A 20,793-nucleotide genomic window follows, 5' to 3' on the forward strand; every position below is an offset into this window, starting at 1 on the left:
ATGGACCATCAGGGGCCCAGAGAGCCTGGAAGTGGCTAGATGGTGGCAATCCAAGCTTCTTATGGAGAAACTGGAGTGGGGGGTGTTTTTCATTATTGGTTGTTATTTATTTGGGTAATAACTTGATTTTCAGGGAAATTATTATACCCTCCTACATCCCTGGTAGACATTCATTCAGAGAGGCCATGAGTGAAGGCATAGGTGTGTTCTCCTGATCTCTCAGCCCAGAAGCCAGAAGACAAGGTTCTCCCTGTCTCCCTGTCAATGAAGGTGGCTCTCTGCTGAGCTTTCCTCTAGAGTGGTACTTGATGCGCTCTTATCGGCATCTACAACCATCTGACATGCCATCTCTCAGGGTTGTAAAAGTTCACGAAAAGGCTTCACAACTGAAGAGGCAAGAACATAACCACTCCTTCAGCCCTATCGCACTCACCATTTTACAGGGCTTCTGGGGACCGAACTCAGGTCCTTATTCCATCCGGCAAGCACTCCACAACCTGAGACATTGCCTCAGCCCCGTGTGCTAATTACTGGTGGGGACCCTGATGGAAAGTCTGGCTGGGGAAAAGATGGAGCTTCATTCTCAACATTATACATGCTTACTAAAAAAAAAAAAAAAAAACCAAAACACTTCTATTCAGTCCCGTGCCTGCCAGAGACTTCCCTGCACATGGTCAAGTTAAAATAAATTCACGCAAAAATAGAAATCTAAAATTAAATATTTAATTAGAACTCTGATTTGCTTTAAAGATAGGTGGCATTACACAGGTTATGTTACACTCTCTTTATAATTTTTTTTTGACAAAAAAAGATACTGTTCATTTTAACAGGCCGCTTTAATATTAATACATGTCGAATAGGATTGGAACTGAAAATCGGCTAGAGAGGGTAATTTTACATTATCGGGAAAATTACAGTTTTGTATTGTAAAAACATTTATTTTTTTTAACAATTTACCTACATTAATCAAAAAATTACAGCATATTTAATAATTTTACAAATTCTTCATAAAAAATATATCTCTGTACAAAAAGGTCTTCCGCACCTACGTTGTGACAGCAGCGTGTGGAGGGAACAGGAGGGTGGGTGGGGGTGGGGCAGCGACGATGGATGGTTTTCCTGATCATAATGCCAGCTTCCTTTTTCCCCTTTTTTTAGAATAGCTTTTGCTGTTGTTGTTGTTGTTGTTGTTTACAAAATATTTTACAGAAGAAAAAAATTATTGCAGCTAGCCTGAAGGCAAGATGGGCAAAGACAAGCAACATTTGAACAGCTTCGAAGCACGTAACCTGTCACACATAGCGCGTCTCCTCACTGTGCTCTGGGGGCTTCAGGGAAAAGTCTTTCAGACCTCACTGAGGAAGGTATTCTCGACTGCCCTGCTGGGTCTTCAATGCCTCTGAGACCTGGTGAAACACCACCACACACAAAATCCACACACACACACACACACACACACACACACGCACGCACGCACGCACGCACGCACACGCACTCATACCTTAGGAAGAATTGGGCCAGACTCTCACCTGAGAGTGCCACTCAGTGTTGGTGTGTTGGTTTGAAATACCTTGATGCAGTCTGGTAGCTGTAAGTCAGTTTGCACACAAAGGAAAGCAACACTGGTCTGATAATGTGGCTCCTTGCATGTATGTATGCCCTGTCTGAGTTGTCTTCTTAATGTAACTGGCCAGCAAAGAGGCCAGGGATGTGGGGACAGAGACGTTAGTTTAGACTCCAAGATCAGCATTTTGCACCTAGTCAGAGTGACTCAAACTTAGATATGTACAATATATATATATATGTGTGTGTGTGTGCGTGTTTCTATATACATCTAATATATATATATATATAGTGACCCTGTTCTCCCTTACGCACTACAGTCCTTGGACCTTCTAACATTTTCTGTTTTGTTTTGGCTCAATGTGTGGTTAGGAGCACATTCTTGATGACATCATCTGAATTTCCCAGGGAGCCAATGAACCTCTGTGGACACAGAAGAACCCCAAGGATGTCAGCTTGTCCAGAGGAACCTGTGCCAATAGCCCTTCACCTAGGACACAGACTTCTGCAATATGGAACCCAGTGGACTGAGTGTCACTGGAAGAGGTCAGGAACCCTGACACACAACAGACAGCCCTTGTAACAAGAGCAGGCTGGAGGGAGCCCTGGAAGACTCAGAATTCAGACCTTCCAAAGCAGCAAGCTGATATCCTAGTTGGCTCCTTTTCTCACAGGTCCTCTGAGAAGTCCTGCATTTAATCATCATGTAGATAGACAGATTTATCCATCTTAAAGCTAGGCATGAATGTAGTCACCATAGCAAACAGAACGTCAGCATGACATCCTGACCCATCTATCAGTGCAAATCTGGGATGTGCAAAGGGGAAATTGTTACCATGTTGACTGTGCATGAAACATCAAATAATAAAATAAGCATTATCTTTCCAAAAATACTTTTATCAAACAAATATAAATAAAAATAAACATGATCTTCTCTTTGAATTTCTTACAGACATTTCTCTGGCCCTGCCTTCTCTATAGGCTGTTTATTTTATCCTTGTTTGGCCATGCCACCTATTTTATTTATTTATACCATAATGGATAGTCTATCAGTAAGGAATTTTAGGTTTGAAAAATCATCACAATGAATTTTTTTTTTTTGCAAGAAAGGCAAATAATCTATAAAACAGATCATCATGAGGGTGTGCGAGCAACGCTTGCCCTTCCGATTCTGATTTTGACTTTGATTCCCTCTGAGCTTGGGTGTGGCTGTGAGATAGACTTTCAGCGCAGCACGGGAAGGTGATGCTACCGAACAGAGAAAGAAAACAACCAGAAGGAAAGACTGCACTGTGAACTGAGACCCAGGAGTTCACGAGCTACCTAAAATAAATTACTATTCACATCTGTACATGGAACACAGACATTGCTGGAGACCCCCTTGATGATTAGTGTGACAGAGACAGTAGTTGTATGCCCATGAGGGAGACAAAACGAGGGGGAAAGGAAAGTCTTCATGTCAACCATAGGAAGTTGGCATTGGATTCGACACATAAACATGGCTAACAGAAACTAAACGATAAGATGACAACATAACTTCTTCAGAGTACTATCTCCTTTTCAAATTCTGTGCCGCGTCTGGGGATATTTTCCCTTAAACCCAGCTTAACTGATGGTGGCATCTTTTGCTTGACAATACAGTATGAGGAAATGCTTATGTACAATGTATCGTGTATATAAACCCTGTGTAAATAGTTTGTTTAAAAATCAGACTGAGTCATTCTTAACACACTAGTGCAAAATGTTGAGAATCAAAAATTCTGGGATGGAACAGCTGACTTGTGAGATCTGCAAACATCCCTCGTGGTTGATGGATGCCCAGGGGAGCCCGAAGAGCCTCAGAGCTTGTCATGTCTCAGGCAGGGCAGAGTGAAGCGAGTGTATGTGTACACATTTTCCAGAAGGTGTCTTCTCCAGGAAGGTGTTGCTTTTGTAGAGAACGTACGTCCAATGAGCAGGGTTAAAAAAGAAAAGAAAAACACAAAACACATATCAAGTTGCTACCATTTCGTCGCCGCACCTGAAGGATGTATCCATGTGCTCAGAAGACTACATCCAAAGGCATCCTGGCCACACAGAGACACAAAAGTCAGAGGCATTAAGTACCACCCGTCTGTCAGACCCTGCAGTCTTCTTTGCCCTCGCCGGGGTTGGCGTCTTGATTTCTGGTGGATGCAGCAAGGCTTTTACAATCCACTTTCCAGATGAAGATGTGTTTGCAAGTTGATCCTCAAAAGACTTGGTCATGACTGAGAAGAAATTTCCACTGCGTTATGCCAGCAGATGATGGCCAAGGTTGCTGCAGCAAGGCAAGAGTAAAAGGGAAGGTGGTATATGGCACCAAAGGATTTTACTGCTTGTCCATCAGAGGTATGGCTATGAATTGGTCCTAGGGGGCACTGAGGGCTATACCACTGTACACACTGTGTTCAGAGTCGTGTCAAACCTCACAGCCTTGGCCTCTGTGGGTTTTAAGTTTGTATCATACATGGGGTTTTCAAATGAAGCTTGTCCATTACTGTTCTCATGGCCAGCATAGCCATTATACTGGACTTTTGGTCTTGTTCTAAAGAGAAAAGAGAGCACACAGTCAGATCCTTAACTGCAGAGGCACAGGTTGGTTTCCTAGCCTCCACTCAGTCTCCAGGCTTCCTCAGCAGGAAGTATTCCTGTAAGGTTAGGGAGAGGGTGGGGATGGGGGGGGGCGGGGGGGGGGGGGGGCGGGGTCACAGCAGCTACTTCACCACAGTTGACTCTTTAGAAATTGGTGGTTGGGATTATCAATAGAACATAAAATTAGAAATAATTTCCAAAATTTAAAAAGAAAACAACTCGCTATGCACCGAAGGAAGGTTTGGAACACCTTCTAAGGTGGCAGACGGGGAGATGCTGGATCTGGAAAGCTATCTATCATCAGCAAGTTCAAGGACTTGGTGAAGCCACTGTAGTCTTGTCACTGTGAAATTCATGCTCATCCTATAAGGTGGTGTCACTCAATGCCATTTCAACTTCAAATAAGTTCATCACCATTACCAGCATTCCCTGAGTGCTGATTACTTTTACAATTTTTTTTTTCTTGTGGGTTGAATATAAGCCAGTTTAGGGCTGGAGAGACAGCTTGGCAAGTTAAGAGCACTTGCTTGTTCTGGGGGGGGAGGTGTCCAGGTTTGGTTCCCAGCACCCACATGGCAGCTCACAATGGTCTGTACCTTCCGTTGTCCTCTCCTGGCCTCCATGAGCACTGCACACACGTGGTGCACATGCACACAAACAGGCAAACACTCATACATAAAACAAAAATAATAAATATTTTTAAACAGCCTGTTTATTGAAATGAAACTCAGCATTAAAATGTTTCTATACTTTGTGGTTAAAGGAGACTCCTCTATCCCAGCACTGAGGGGACAGAGACAGGTGGGTCACTGGCGCTCTCTGGCTTCCAGTCATCCTAGCCAAACTGGTGAACTCTACGTTCAGTGAGCAATTGTGTCTCACAAAGCAAGGTGGAGAGCTGTAGAAGAAAAGACCCACTGTATACCTCTGGCCTACATATACAGATGCATGTATGCCTAAGCACCTGTATGCATACCTGTACACACCAACTAAAAGTGTACATATAATACCCATGTACCAGAATACACTGCACAAGAAAGAAAAGGGGAAAAAATAATCTAAATACATCTGGTCATCTTCCCCCTCCCTTTATCTCAGAAGAAACCAGGTAAGAACAGTCTGTCATGTGAGAAAAATATTACATTCATGTAAATAAGCACACAGGTGTCACAACCACCTGAGAGCAAGTGGGGGGGGGAACCCCAAACATTCATCGCCAGTGACTTATTCATTGATTATCTCAGGTTTTAATCTGTTCATTAACAGAATGTTAAATAGAAAGTATGTGTGTGGTGATGTATTGTGCCCCCAATACACGATGTCTCCCAATAAAATAAAACTTGCCTGGAGATCAGAGGAAAAAGCTAGCCACTATATAGAAGTCAGGCAATAGTAGCACATGCCTTTAATCCTATCACTTGGCAGGCAGGGATCTGTCTGGATCTCTGTGAGTTCAAGGCCACACTGGGAAGAGAGCCAGGTGTGGTGACACACGCCTTAAATTCCAATACTAGTTAACCATGGAGTTCTAGAGAACTGTACAGACAGACAGGAAGTGACAGAGCTGGGAAGGAAGCAGAAGTGATGTAGCTGGACAGAGAGAGCAAATCAGAGGGCAGAACAGCAAGGCATATAGGCATGGACAGACAGGAAGCAGCTCGCCTTTGGAAGCTGCGGAGTTGGTGAGGTAAGGTTAGCGATGGCTTTTCCTATTTCTCTGATCTCTCAGGTTTTCAGCCCTATATCCGGCTCTGAGTTTTTTTTTTTTAATTTTTTTTTATTAATAAGACTGTTTAGCAATTCGTCTACATGTGTGGTCTTCAGAAAATTGGTCTCTGTCAGCAGAACATTTCTCTTCAGCTGCCCCAGGAGTCAGAGACACCAGTGACATTGAACTTGGAAAATGCTTGAGGAGCACTAGTCAGCAAACAAATATCATTCAGCGTTAATGAACAAAAGAGCTGCCTGACATTTGTGTCCAGTCACTCGAACCAGAGTGACCCTGTTCTCTTTCTGCTAGAGAGATTCAGGGACAGAGGAGGAAATGCAACCAGAGCCTAGGTCTATCTCACTGAGGCAGGTTGTGTCAGAACCATGGGTTCTGACTGAGGACCTCTTCCCAATATAGAAGAATGAGGGAAAGGAACTCCAGCCTACTGGGACTTTGGGGTGTCTGTAAAGCAATGCCCAGCCACATCATTAAGGAATGTCTCTATCTGCTGGAGCTGAAAGATGGGCACTATATGAGTGTTAAAAACTTGGTGCTCATAGCAAGAACTCAGAAGAAAATCACCTGGTGAAGGGCTGGGACACTGGCTCTCCACATCCTTCCTTTTTCAAAAATTTTCATCTTGTTAATATAGCCAGGAAGTAGAGAGAGAACAGATCCTATGGAACTGCTCATCACAGTGGCCTCACTCTATCCCTGGTGAGCCTTAGAGGAAAACCCGGCTTCTTCCTATATTCACCATGCAGCCTTTTCAGTTTACATGGATTGGGGTGGAGGGATCTACCAGTGTCACCAAAGGCTCCAGTCACTGGACAAGGCAGCAGTTCATTTTCTTGCTACCTGCTGTCAGTGTGGGAGCCATCCCCCACATCCCTTCTTGGAAGTATCTGACCACTGAGACTTGGTGGGAAGCTCCTGGATTTAAAGACAAACACTGTAATGTTGTAAATACACCCCATGCTACCATGTCTAGGACTTCAGATAGAGTCAGGACTCATTTAACACACAGATGAATCCAGAGGATTGGACAGTATTGATATTGGCAATGACAACTGATTCTGACCCACAGAGGTGTTAGCCTCTCAGGGACAGCCTAAGGCCTCATTCTCTGACACACAGGGATTCGTCCAGCTGGTTTCAGGGCTGAGAGAGGACCAGAGTCTCTCACCTGACAGGGTCAGAAGGCAAGTAAGCCCTTATAATGGCACAGACCATTATATTTAGGGTGAGGACACTAGATGGGTGAAGAATAATTTACAGGGATTTTGAGTTCCTGTGGTTGCTGTCAACACCTAGGCAACTCCGAAAAAGCAGCAGCATTTTAATTTCCTCCTCTTTAAAATAAAAGTGCCTCCTGCTGCGGGACACATGGTGGCTGTAACATCAGCAAAAAGAGAGATGAATTCTCCAAAGACTTGTTGTCTAGGGTACTATTTTCTTCAAAATAAATAACAGTGTGGTTATATGTCTGTGGAGACGTCTTGTATACAAGTGTATTTTTTTTTTTCACATGGGCACAGCCATATTAAGGACCCAATGACTCAGGCACATGGGTATGGCAAAGCCTTCCCCATAGGAGTAAAGTTTAAAGTGATGGCAAAACCTTCCTTTGGTTCAAGTGTGAATGTTGACAGTGTGTGCAAAAGTTAGCCGCTTCCTTCTCCCAAAACTGCAACCTGACACTGTGCCCTGCCATAGACCTCTTTCTAAGAAGAGCTAGCCTCTCTGTGTTGAGCTGTGTGTAATAAATAGGCTGAGGTTCTGCTGTGGGATGGTCTGTACGTCAAATGCTCTGATTGGTCAATAAATAAAACACTGATTGGCCAGTGGCCAGGCAGGAAGTATAGGCGGGACTAACAGAGAGGAGAATTGAGAGAACAGGAAGGTGGGAGGAGACACTGCCAGCCGCCGCCATGACAAGGAGCATGTGAAGATGCCGGTAAGCCATGAGCCACATGGCAAGGTATAGATTTATGGAAATGGGTTAATTTAAGCTATAAGAACAGTTAGCAAGAAGCCTGCCATGGCCATATAGTTTGCAAGCAATATAAGTCTCTGTGTTTACTTGGTTGGGTCTGAGCAGCTGTGGGACTGGCAGGTGACAGAGATTTGTCCTGACTATGGGCAAGGCAGGAAAACTCTAGCTACAAGGTTCTGGGTTATTTCATGGTTGGTGCTGTTCCAGGTAAGCACATATGAGTCAGTTTTTCTGTGAATGGATCTTCATGTCTGTTCTTCCTTCATTCCCTGGTCACCTTAGTCAGGGTTCCAGGACCAAGCTGTGCAGAAAGCAGCCAGTATCTGGAACTTCTTTCATGTGGTTATGTTTTTAAAGGAAGAATACTGAGAGCCACAGGCAACTGGAGACATAGCTACAAACTACTGATAGTCTTAGAATCTTGTGTTGTCTTAAGTACAAGGCAGTATACCTTTAAAGAAATTCATAGCATATCTTATTTAAAAAAAAAAAACTTCACTTCAGTTTTGTTTGTATAATAAAGATTGAATGGAAACTAGTGTATTATATAAACAAACATGTGATACACTTAAGAACTAACCTTGTTTCTGGGGGTCGTAATTGTGCTATTTTTATAAAATGCTACTACTCAAAAAACTCAGATAGCATTTTAGAGTGATTTAGCATATAACAAGTTTTCCCAGAATTATGTTATCCACATAGAGAAAATGCACACAAGGACTTTGAACTCTCCATAACCAGTGTTTGCTTGTCTATTTTAGACAGGTTCTTGTGTAGCACATGCTAGCCTCCTCAAAATCTCTATGTAGTTGAAGATAATACTGAACTGCTGGTCTAACTTGCCTTTACTTCCCAGATGCTAGGATTACAGGAATACAATGGGAATAGGACCTAGGGTTTTATGCATCCTACACAAGTTCTCTATCAGCAGAGGTGCATCCCTAGCCTGCCTAGAATGTTTCTCTTTTTTTTCATACATACATTTTTAACCCTAAAGAAAAGAACCCATTTATTCAATTTCTCCAAAAAACCCTAAATTCTGACATTTTCTCATTAATAAGGATTTTCACGTTAATAGATGTCAATGAATCTTTCCAAGAGATAGAGCACAGATAAGCTACTCAGACATATTAAGAACTTTCCAATTTGTTGAAGGAAGAAAGCCACCAATAAATCTTTGATTCATAGAGTTGAAAGGGCCAAGGAAACCTTTTTTTTTTTTTTTTTTTTTGCCTCTCCTGCTGGAAGGTTGCAACTCTCCCAAGGCTCTGATGTCCTTAGGGCTTTCAACCAGCATATGCTTGTTTGTAGACCAATCATTCATTCCTTTAAAGCTAATTACTTAGACATGTCCTGCTGACAAAACAGATGAAATCAAACAATGAAAAAAATGGAACAAAACAAGAATCATCCGCAGAAACCCTGGAGTCCACACATTCATATCCAAGGAAGAATACCTGCATTCTGTGTCAACTGTTTGGCAATATCAAACATATGTGCATGTGAATTCAAGCATGCCATTGCTCAGATCAACACACCACACCAACAACACTTGCAGGGCACTCCCACCTCTGCAGTACCTGTGTTTGTAGAGGTAAAATGCAAACCCTGATAAAATTAGAGCAAAGAAGGGAACAAGGATCGCAGCTGCCACGGAGCCGCTACTGGTGCCCTGGTAATGATTTGAAGAATCTGCATCAGAGTTGGAAGGATCTAGAAGACAAAAGGAATTAGAATTTGAAGTTATTGTATATTGCTTAGGCAAAAGAAAGGGGTATCTCTGATATATTTTAAAGATGAACACAAGAATCCCACGATAAAGCCACCCAATGTCCTTTCCTAAAGTCTGCTTGCTCTTCAAACTTGCTCTCTGTGAACTTTCCTGTGCTGTGTTTGCTATGCAAATGGAATCTTCTAGACCTTTCATTTAGGTTCATGGCTCACAGGTCACCCTATCCTATCAAGCATCAGTGTTTTACTAATGTTTTAATGTTTAGTGTTTAATGTCTAATATTTAGTGTTTTCTAATGCTGACTGATATTCCATTGTATCAATGTATGTACCATATTTTTCTTATTCCTTAGTTGATGGACTTTTGATAAGTTTCCTCTTGAGCAATGATAAAGAGGATGCTAGAAGCATCTGGAACATGGATGTAAGGACATGCGTTCGTTTCTCTTGGCAGGATAAGTAGGGGTGCAATTTTCTATGACACTCTATGTCTAATTTTGATGAACTTCATTTTGCGTACCCAGCAGTTGTACTGCTTCACATTCCACTGACAGAATCTGAACTCCAATCCCTCTGCCTCTTTGACAAAACTCGTTTTGATTTTGTTTCCCCCTATAGTAGGGCCTACAAAGTAGTATCTTGGTGTAGTTTTGATTTGCATTTCCCCAATGACTAATCTTGTCTGGGATGTTCCTCTTAATGGTCAGTTTGATGAGATCTACAGTCATGGGGCAGATAAGCTCCTGGGTATGCCTGCGAGGAATTATCCTGATTTCATTAATTGAGGTGGGAAGACCCACTCACTCCCCAGGGGTGATGGTATCATTCCTTGACTGGGACACTGGACTGTATAAGTGGAAAAAACAAACTGAGAACACACTCATTACTCTGTTTTCTGATTGTGTATGAGATGTAATCAGCTCCCTCAAGCTGCCACTTGACTTCCTACCATGCTGCACTGTAATCTGAACCGTGAGCCAGAAGGAAGCCTTTCTCCCTTAAGCTACTCCCGCCAGAATATTTGATCCCAGTAATGGGAGAAGAAGCTAACAAAATGTCCAACATCTTTTGTGGGCTTGTTGTCTATTTGTATGTAATCTGGAAAATTTATGCTCCCCATTTCCTATGTTATTGGCTTGGTCATCAGCTTCTATGATACAGAGCCAGGAGTCCTTTATATATTCTAGATACAAACAAGTGTTCACATCTATCAAGTTCAAAGATTTCCTCTCATTCTGTATGTATTGGGGGAATCATTCATTTTTTTCCTGTGGAAACCAGTTCATACTAAGTTTCTTGTGGATGCTTTCACATTAAAGTTATCTTTCAGATTAACTTGATTTCAGTATCCATTCAACCATAATCATGTTTATTTGGTTTATCTACTGATTGGAGACAATTAGAAGGTTGTTATTCTCATCCATAAAAAACTTTTTTTTAAAAAGGTTTTATCCAGCATTTTTAAATGAATGATGGCCGCTGGGGCATCACTAAAACATTGGCTTTTCTAATTAGCTGAAAGGGAGGCTCACTTGGGATCCAAATTATTTTCTAAAGCAAATTGTTTCTTTCTGACAATAAGGTCACCATCCCAGGAGAATAAAGATTTCTTATTAATACAAGCTGTTCTTTGGTTCTGTTAAAAATAATGGGGTAATGTGAAGAAGACACACAGGAATCAATGATGGTTTCCATCCTCCACTGGATGGGTAAACCCTGACATGCCTGTGTTCTCTAAAGCAGCTCCCTGGTGTGTGTGTGTGAGTCACCTCTTTTCAGGTTCTTCTCCACAAGACAATTTAAAGGCCCAATTGATTTTTGCTTTAAACAAACAAACAAACAAACAAACAAACAAACAGGAACGCTTACCTTGTCTTTCCAGCTTGAACTTTCCAAAGTCTTTCCCATGTATATCACCCTGAAAGGAGAATCCTCCTCTCTCAAGTCCCGAGGACACCTGGTTTGCCGAAAGGAGGGCAGAGCAGAAGAAAAAGGGGGGAAAACTCAGCTGTCACTCAAACATAACTAATACCACTCAGACTTAGATATTGCATGCCCAGAGTATAATTTCCCCCAACTTTCTTTAATGACATATGTAAACTGAAAATCAGTATAGAGTTCAATTGAAAGCAACATAGGAAGGGACATGGTCCCAGTTTGACCCCTAACATGATCGATCATCCATTCTACAAAGTCACATGGCAATGGCCTTCTCTAATGAGGAACACTGTGTATTAGCGCACAACTCTCATTACGTGAATTCACTTTAACTAAAAGAGCATCCCATGAGGCGGTGTAACTTTGTTAGAGAGTGAACTGGAACGCAACAAATGTCAGACTCTCAGAGAACACCACCAAGCATAACATGTCCACTTTGCTTTCTATGTTTATTGATCATGACTCAGGAGCCTTCAGATAATTTTCTAGGTGATCTTGAAATATCCACAGTTCTGATGGTGAGGGCTGTGGTATTAGCAGAGCATAGCCTAGACTGATGAACCTATTTGCCCTCAGCAGCAACAGTCCCTTCACTCTGGATCAACTTATTTCTCATCTCAGAGATTCGGTTACTGCCAGCATCAGATGATGTGAATCGTGGCCATACTTCAGGGGTACCTTCTGAGTTCCAGAGGGATGGACAGCGTTTTCCCTGCCTAGAATTCTCAGTGGATCACAAATTCTTCTGCCCAGACCTCAAAGTGTGACGACCATGTGAAAAACTTCATGACAGTACTTACATAACCATCGAGTCCCCAGTTGTCATTTTCAAACTTGCTTACAAAAATATCTGCTGGGCCTTTGATATGAAAGGCTTTCAGAAGTAGGTGGGCCTCTTCCTTCTTGTAGACCCCTGAAAAAACATCACAGCTGTCAGTCCTGCACTGAGGAAGTCAGAGTCAGCGACTTGACCATTCACCCATCCAATAAGGACCAGTCACGGTGGGGAATCATGTCACAGACAATAGAACATTTAAACACAAGTTTTTTTTTTGTTGTTTTTTGTTTAAGATTGAGCCTCAGTATTTTTACCACTGTAGGGTTGGAGAAAAATCATTTCTTACCAAAGTCCTTGAATGGATCTTTCTCAAGCAGATATATCCTTGCACTACACTCAACACCGCTGTCCAACAAAAAAATTAGTATGAACTCAAACCCGCTGATGGAAAGAGCCAACATTTTTCATTCACATTTTATTTGCTTCTGAAGACAGGGGTGTGTAGAAAAAAACAGTCCCAAATCCTAATTCAAAACACAACTCCTTTTAGAGACAGCTTGCCCTGTTCATAGGAAAAGCGTCATGGTGGGGGATTTCGAGGATAGCACGAGAGACAGGCAGAGGGAGCTAGGAGCTGCACCTGTCAGCTACACCCACACGGGGCTGACTGTAGTGCTGCCCAAAGAGATGTGATGGGAACATGCCTTGCACCAGCAATTAGGGCCCCACCAAGGGAGGAATACACACACCACAGACATTAAGCAAATAGCGCTGAGTCTGTCATGTCCCACAGGCAGAGGGGATACAGGGCTAGGGGCCATGATTTATAAAGTTGCACAGTAAACACACTAATCCACTAGCAATTCCCTGGAGAAGCAAACTCTAACATCCCGTGAGGGAGTTCCACATGCAGACACCCAAGTGGGAAGGACCCACTGCCCACTGACCAGAGCCTCCTGCACCTCACTCCGGGCTGTGCCTTTCCTACCACAGGCAATGCTGTGATGTTTTTTTTTTTCATGCATTTAGCCTCTAAAACTTTGAACTTGGACCCCAGTTCTACAAGCTGAAGGGAGAGATAACAAACCTATCTTCATGACATTTTTCATAGTTACAAAAAAAAAAACCCCACAAAAACTGAAACAAAACAAAAAAAACCCCAAAAAAACGCATCCAACAAGTGATATCCATGGATATCACTTCTGTCCTCTGGCCACTCCCCTTTAGATATCCCACTGTGGGAGGCCTGAGTGTCCCTGGATTCAAACACCTCCCAGGTCCGGACCGTTGAATTCCCAACAGGAATCTATGGAGATAGAGGCCTTAAATCCCCTCCCCCACCTTACTCCCTCTCTCCCTTCCTCTCTGTCTCTGTCTGTCTCTGTCTCTCTCTCTCCCTCTCTTCCCCCGCTCCCCCTCTCTTCTCCCCTCCCCCTCTTTCCCTCTCTCTCTCCCCCTCCCTCCCCAATCTCTCCCCCTTCTCTCTTTCAAAGGGTATATGATAAAGTTCTTACACCACAGCATCCATGTAAAACTGAAAATGATGCTGCATGAGAAGTGCCTGAAGTATGTCTGACATGTAAACCAGAGCTTTCTGTGTTACTCGGGCCCCTTTATCGACCTATGATGCAACTCATAAGGAACATGCGCGTCAAGAAACAAGACACCCAAACAGCTTAATCCAGAGCCATGGAGGATTCTTAATTTACTATGTCATGCACATAATTTAAAAAAAAAAAAAAAAAAAAAAAAAGAGTTCCATTTCTGTGTTAGCTCCACAATCCTTGGAAAGAAAAACTAGCAGGAGCAGACCATGGTGGCTGAGGACTCCAACAGCATTCAGCATAGGCAAAGCCGGAAAGGTTTTAGTTAGAAGACGTGCCTTGAGGTGCCATGGCACATACCTGTCAGCTCCAGCTGCACCTGTGAGGATGCGGTGAAGGTTGCATTCACCTTGCTGCTGGTTGCATTGAACCAGTCCACAGTGAGGGTCGCGGGCTGTCTTTTCCCCAGATATTCGTAATACCCCTTCCACACCGAATTGATGGAAAACACATCAGAAGGAACTGTGGGTAGAAGTGGAGATAGACCCGCATTAAGACAGGCACAGGCGCAGAATCTAGACATTTTCAAAACACAGGAAGACCTAAGATTGCCCAGTGAGGAAGTACAGTTAAGGACAGCATTGGGCCAAGGTTGACCACGAGAACTTGCTCCTAGTATGTGCAAAACACCAAAGGAGCAGAGAGACCAAGTCTGTGGCTGGTGGTGAGGCTCTCACTGCTCTTTGGGAAATTATTTAGAAGCATGGCTGTGCTGGATTTGATGGACATGCCAGGTACAGAGGGTTCAGTAAGTTGGTTCTACCAGTATTGAATTAGTTTTAGCCAGTAAGAAATGCACTCTACTGACCCCTGACTACTACTGCTCAATCACTGTCTTCCAGATTTACTCTCTGACAGCTGTGGAAAATCTGGAGGAAATGACACTAGCAGTCTGTCAGGAGCCCCCACTCCCAACAAATTGGCACTTTCCAGTACTTGATGTCTCCTGCCTTGAGAAGACAAGAGGTGTACCCATAGCTTGTACTTGTACTCTATGCTAACTTCTATGGGAAAATGATAGTCTAGTGTTAATTTGAAAGGCAGACATGACAATATCAACTGTCACTTTTATATATGTTGCTTAAATATGGATATAAAGAAGCAGAGAGTCTTTGGAACATAACATTCCTCTGTGACAAGAATTGGCATAAAGGTTATTTGGATATTTCTTTAGTTTTCAATGTCTGTTACATATATTTAATTTGTCTTGTATATTCCTTGGCAATGGTCATATATAAATTACTGTTCTCCTGATGATATTAATATAAAACTGAACAGTACTACACCCTGTAAATACCCACCAATGTTAGCACTGAGACTCTCAGTATTTCTACCTTATAACATGCTTCTATCATTTAATTAGACAAAATCAACTGTAGATTGCATGGGTCTCAACAGTGTTGGAGTTGTTGGGGGGAAATATTTATTTCTCTGTCAATACAGAGCCTTTGGCAAACCTAACGATGTGATGGATGGTGATGTCATAGGCATGTCACAGCTACATCCATACTTCTCTTTCATTCCAAGTGACCATCTTCCCATCTTACTAGACCAGTCAAGCCTACAGAACCCAGACTAGCAAATTGATCATTGTGGACGAATCCAGTCTCTTAGCTGCCTACGGCTTGGGTACACCCGACTTACTGATAAAGGTAAGAATGAAATAAGTTAAATTAGTAATGGGCTGATGTGTCAGCACAAGTATTTAAGATACTTATAAATAACCAACATTAAACATTTCTACTTATAAACAGACATTTTAACCCAAACCCACAAAATACCTTACTTTAGGTTACAATTGCCCTTAAAGTAACCATTTACCCATTAGAATCTACACGCTCAGCCGAGTATTTTGTTGAATATGGTACAACCACTGCCCTGAGCCACCACTGTGGGTACATCACCATGACAAGCCAGGCTGGCTGGGTAGAATTAGGAAGAACCTGGGGCTTAGATCATTTCTCAATCTCTGAGTTGAGATGTGATCATTGGTCATGGAGGAAACACTTTCATCTGGGGCCCCTTCTCAACTCACTCTCTTGCTGATGGTCATGGGTAAGAATAAGGCAAGAATTAGATCGCTGAGCTATATTATAATATACTGCCCTGACCAACACCCATTTTAATTAGCATTTCCCTTTAGAGGACATGATCAAAAGGTATATATTGATGCTAATGTTTGTGCCCACTAAGGTGTTTGTAGCTATTTCAACATCTGTAACACAAAGTTGGCAAATAAAAGTCAGGCTGAAAGTCCACAGCAACAAAAGCATGTTCTGTTTAGTTTCCCCTGGGTAAATGCTGTCTTGCAAAGTGTTGACTTTGTCATTGATTTAGAAGTTACATTTAAATAAGATAACTAAAGATCGAAGCCCATTTTCACTCCTCATGTACAGACTGGGGAGAGTCCCCTAACCCCACTGGCAGACTTCTTCCTCATCTGAGAATCAGAGGAGTAGGTAGCATTTTGAACTATCTACACTGCAAACTGCCTTCCAGGTGGCTTCTGAAATACAGTTTTATATCCAAGAAACTAGGGCTAAAACCTGAGTAAGGAAAGTACTAGTCAAGTATTTTGTATTTTTACAAAGTTTTCCTGTTTTTGGTTAAAAGCAAAGTCAATCGTGGCTTCAAACGAAACTTCGGGATACATTTTGTTCACTCAGTGCACATTTCAGCTTCTGACACAGATCTGCTATGCAGATGTTTTCCAGCTGTGACACCTTTTCCTGGGAACAGCATGGCATCTATTGGATTCTCCACATGAAATATTATCAAGGGGCCACATCTGATGGCAGGCTAAAACCTTCATTCTAGAAGACAGCGGATGCCTGAGTTATGGAGATACTGGAAAAAATAGGGCTCCACATTTGAACTGCTCAAATAATGACTTTTAAGCTGTCAAATGCCTTGAGTGTGCTAACTCCCTCAAGGAGGGGGGTTGCAACCCTATTTATAAGGCTCTCCATCATACCACATGTGGGGCCAAAATGCCCAATGTGTCTTCTAATGAAGCCTTGTGATCACACCAAAGGCTTCCTTTTATGTGGTGACATTCCACTAACAAGCCACTAGGGTGAAGGAAATAGAGGTGTGTGCAGGTGTGGTGCTTAACGGGGGACCAACAGATTCAGAAATTTAAATTCAAAAATCATTTCACTGTGCAGGGCTGAGAACAAATGAGTTTGGTTGAAAGCTAGAACTCTTCTGGTATACGAACCTGGAGTTTTAGTAACTGTTTCATTAACTTCTCTCACTCCTTTACCTACAAGTAAAAAGACAAATTATCATTTTCAAAAACATTGATTTTTTTGGAATCAGGTTGAAAAAAATTGTCAAATTGAAGCGATTCTCCTTCCTCTGGATTTATAAAAATGTACAAAATATAAATATTGTATGCATAAACACTTTCGACCCGGGTATTCACAGTAGAATCTCCTTGCGTTTGCGGCAATGCTGAGCTGGGTGGTGAGGCCCGTGTTGTGCCTCTAGAACAGGGTTTGCACTAAGGGTGCTACAACAGAGAGCCTTGCAAATGAGGGTGGCCAATAGGGAGTTCCTGACAGCCTCTGAACAGCCATTGCTGACACCCGCAGGAAATATCCCAAGTGAGAAAAATGTCACAGTCCCTCATTAGTCAATCCCACTACATCTGTGGATATATAGGATAACATTGAAGAATGTCAACTTCCTTTCCCCAAACATTATTGAGTTTGGTCAAAGTTAGATTCCTAAGCCCTCAGCTCTTATAGCATTATACTAAACTGCAAGCTATTTTATAAATATCTGTTCTCCTCTCTAGTTATGATAAGGAATGAGGCTCTAACTTGAGAACTGTGAACATATGGGTCCCAGGAAATTCAAGCTGAAGTTGGGATGCCTTGGTTCGCTGAGATGTCCACACCCATTGCCAATGATTGTCACACGGGGTGTGCTGGGTCAGATGCTGGTGGCGTTTCTCATCAGACCCGACCCAGACTCAGTTCTCCCCTCAGTGAACACATGCATTTGTGAGTGATTCACGACACCGTTTCCATGCTGATTGCAATTTTGCAGTAGAACCAAGATCAGTAATAGAAAAGCTGGCGTTTCACCACCCATTGGCTTGTGATCTTAAAAACAACACTGCTCATTTTATATATGCTCGGGCTCGGATTGCTGATGACATTTATTGACACTTCTCATTTTTAAAGATAATGCCATTTTCCAACATCATAGAGTATATTGTTCTTTTAACACAGAGCAGAACACGTTCCTTCAGCCAAACAGCTTTCCTCTGCAGCTTAAAATTCAGTTAACAAACAAGTATACGCATCCATCTACTCTTGGCCCTTCTGTTGGACACTTTCTCTGCACACATCCAAGCCCACAGAGCCTAGGCACTGTGGAGCATTGCCTATGGGGCACTGATGCTCCATCACAATGTCACATGAGGCTCCCTTGACCTGCACACTAGCCTGACCACAGGGGCAGCTCTTCCTGGCTCTTCAGAAGTACATTTTCACACCTCCACCAGAGACTTACTTTTACAAACCGGTGATTTCCCTGTCCATTTCATATCTGCTTTACATGTCCTGTGTTCGGATCCGCCAGCAAGGAAAAATCCCGGATGGCAGGTGTAGACTAAAGTGTAGCCGAAAGCTGGAAGATCGATGGCTCTCACATCTGCATGGGCTGGGGTCTCTGGCTGCCGGCAGGCATGGGCTGCAAAGGCATTTACTCCGTTAAAAAGCTCTGGGGTTCTCTGTTCATTATTAAACTGCTACATTACTTGTATTCATGGGAACTAAAAAGGAAAATTCTACAAAGGGCTATGAATTAGGGATTATATACTTGAGAAATATATACCACATACATACAAACACACACACACACACATATACAATACACATATAAGTGTAAAATTATGTATATAAATTTAGAGGAGAGATCCCAGCTTTCATAAAAACAGAATACTCTGGTATAATACAAGAGAAATACTATGTTAAAAATCCCTAGGGTGGGGTGGGAGAGATGGCTTGGTGTTTAGGAGCACTTCTTACTCTCCTAGAGGACCTGAGTATGGCTCCTAGCATCCATGTCAGGGGGCTCACACCCTCCTAGTACTCGAGCTCCAGTGGACCTTCTTCCAGCCTATGTGCACACTGGCATACACATAGAACATATAGATGTGCACAAATAAAAGTGAAAGTAAATCTTTAAAAATAACTTCTCCAATAAGCTAACATGATCAGATATATGCTTGGATTCTTGTCAGGCATCATCAAAAATATTTATTGCTTATCTAAATAAGTGTTAATTTTTGACATGTTTTAGAAGTTTAGTCATAATTGTAAGTTATATAAGCCACAATGATAAGTTCTTATATCTTTTAAAAATATAAATAATTTTGGAACAAATAAAGTTGGAATACTAGTGTCCTACCATAAATAAAACCCATACATTTTATAAAAAACATACATGTCTTTAGTGAAGGACTTGTGAGCCTCTAATTTTACAGTTGTGAATTTAGTTGCTCTAAGTATTGTCAATAGTTCATATTTTGGCAAGTTTTCAATCTTTATTCCTGCATGATAGCCACCTTCATAATGCACATATACACACTTGAGTGTGTGAGTGCATGGCCGTGTGCAGGTATATACATAGCTTCTCCACATGGCTGAGAAGTGAGATAGATATATCAGCTTTGAAATAAGTGCACACCTGATCATTCTGACAAGGAAAGACACAGTGAATTACACCTTACCTGCCATAGCAATAACTTTTCACAGCATTCAGCTAATGCTTTTATGCTCAACATAGCAAGGTATGGGATTGCCTAAGGTAAGTGGTAGGTGACATGAATCATTCAGTACACATTCCCACAGCACTTCCTCATCCTCATGATTGAATCACAAAGTAAAAGTCAATCCATCCATCACTATTCCAATGATCAGTCGTTATACACTTCCAGTGAGTCTCTAGCTACAACTCCATTCTGAGTGCATATACTGAGTGTCTGGCTCATTCTTTGATCCAGTAAATAGAGTGTAGACAGTTGGAAGGACAGTTGCATGCTCAAGGCAGTACTGAGTTTGAAGTCACTCTGTGTCCTGGGTTTCTGGCATTTGCCTCACATCAGCTGGGAACCTAGTTGCCTGTCACCTGCTGCCTCTTCCTTCCCACCTGATGCATTGAATCTTGGGGTTGAAGACCATCATTATGATCAGGCCCTCAGTCTGGTTGGTTTGACTGGTCTAGGAACCTTAGGTGCATTTGGAGAAATGCACACATTTAGAATTAGAGAATGAAAAACAAACAAACCTATTGCTCTTCACAGTTTCCCTGGGAACTGTGACTTCTTTGCAGACACTCGCCAATGGTTCTTGCAGCTATGGGGGAAGAACCTGGACTTACGTATGCATTCTGTCTGTATCCCACTCCATGTGAGGTTTGCAAGGCAAGTTCGTGTGGTCGAGCCTTGGATATGGTAACCCTTCCTACATCTGAAGAACACGGTGCTTCCAACCTGAGGAGAAAAGCAACAGAGCTGCAGAGGAAGGACAGCACCCCAGAACCAGGGGAGGTGTACCAGTGACCTATGCTACTGAGCCTCCACAGGGATCAGCACACCACTTCTATATGCATGGCAGAGCATCACACTCAAAACAGACTACTTGCTGAGTAATGGCAGCTGAAGAGTGGGAGGGGGTGGGGGATGGTGTTAAAGAAGAGAGAACAGGAGCTGGATCTGACAATCAACATGGTTGTTTATTTGTGTCAACAGAGTATGCTTTAGCATCATGACAAATGCCTATTACAGGAGGCTAAGACATGAAGATTGCAAGTTCAAGGCCAGCCTGGACTACATAGTGAGTTT

General features: G+C 42.4%; 1 protein-coding gene across 2 annotated transcripts in view; it reads right to left on the minus strand.

The window, feature by feature from the left end:
• Window positions 1-709: 709 nt before the first annotated feature.
• The window catches only part of Csmd1 (CUB and Sushi multiple domains 1), a 1,596,844-nt gene continuing 1,576,760 nt past the window's right edge, over window positions 710-20,793 (minus strand). The window contains exons 63-70 of one of the 2 annotated variants that reach the window (XM_052751770.1): window positions 20,331-20,442; window positions 18,459-18,638; window positions 17,155-17,199; window positions 14,235-14,396; window positions 12,353-12,465; window positions 11,484-11,571; window positions 9,464-9,596; window positions 710-4,129 (exon numbers count right to left, since the gene is read on the minus strand). In XM_052751770.1, the coding sequence (XP_052607730.1) occupies window positions 3,970-4,129; window positions 9,464-9,596; window positions 11,484-11,571; window positions 12,353-12,465; window positions 14,235-14,396; window positions 17,155-17,199; window positions 18,459-18,638; window positions 20,331-20,442 (993 nt within the window). In that variant the 3' untranslated portion in view covers window positions 710-3,969. The remainder of the gene's footprint in view (window positions 4,130-9,463; window positions 9,597-11,483; window positions 11,572-12,352; window positions 12,466-14,234; window positions 14,397-17,154; window positions 17,200-18,458; window positions 18,639-20,330; window positions 20,443-20,793) is intronic. The other variant, XM_052751771.1, reaches the window with a different exon arrangement.

Source organism: Peromyscus californicus, unplaced genomic scaffold (genome assembly GCF_007827085.1).
Source record: "Peromyscus californicus insignis strain IS unplaced genomic scaffold, ASM782708v3 Scaffold_23__1_contigs__length_62951481, whole genome shotgun sequence".
Classification (NCBI taxonomy): domain Eukaryota; kingdom Metazoa; phylum Chordata; class Mammalia; order Rodentia; family Cricetidae; genus Peromyscus; species Peromyscus californicus.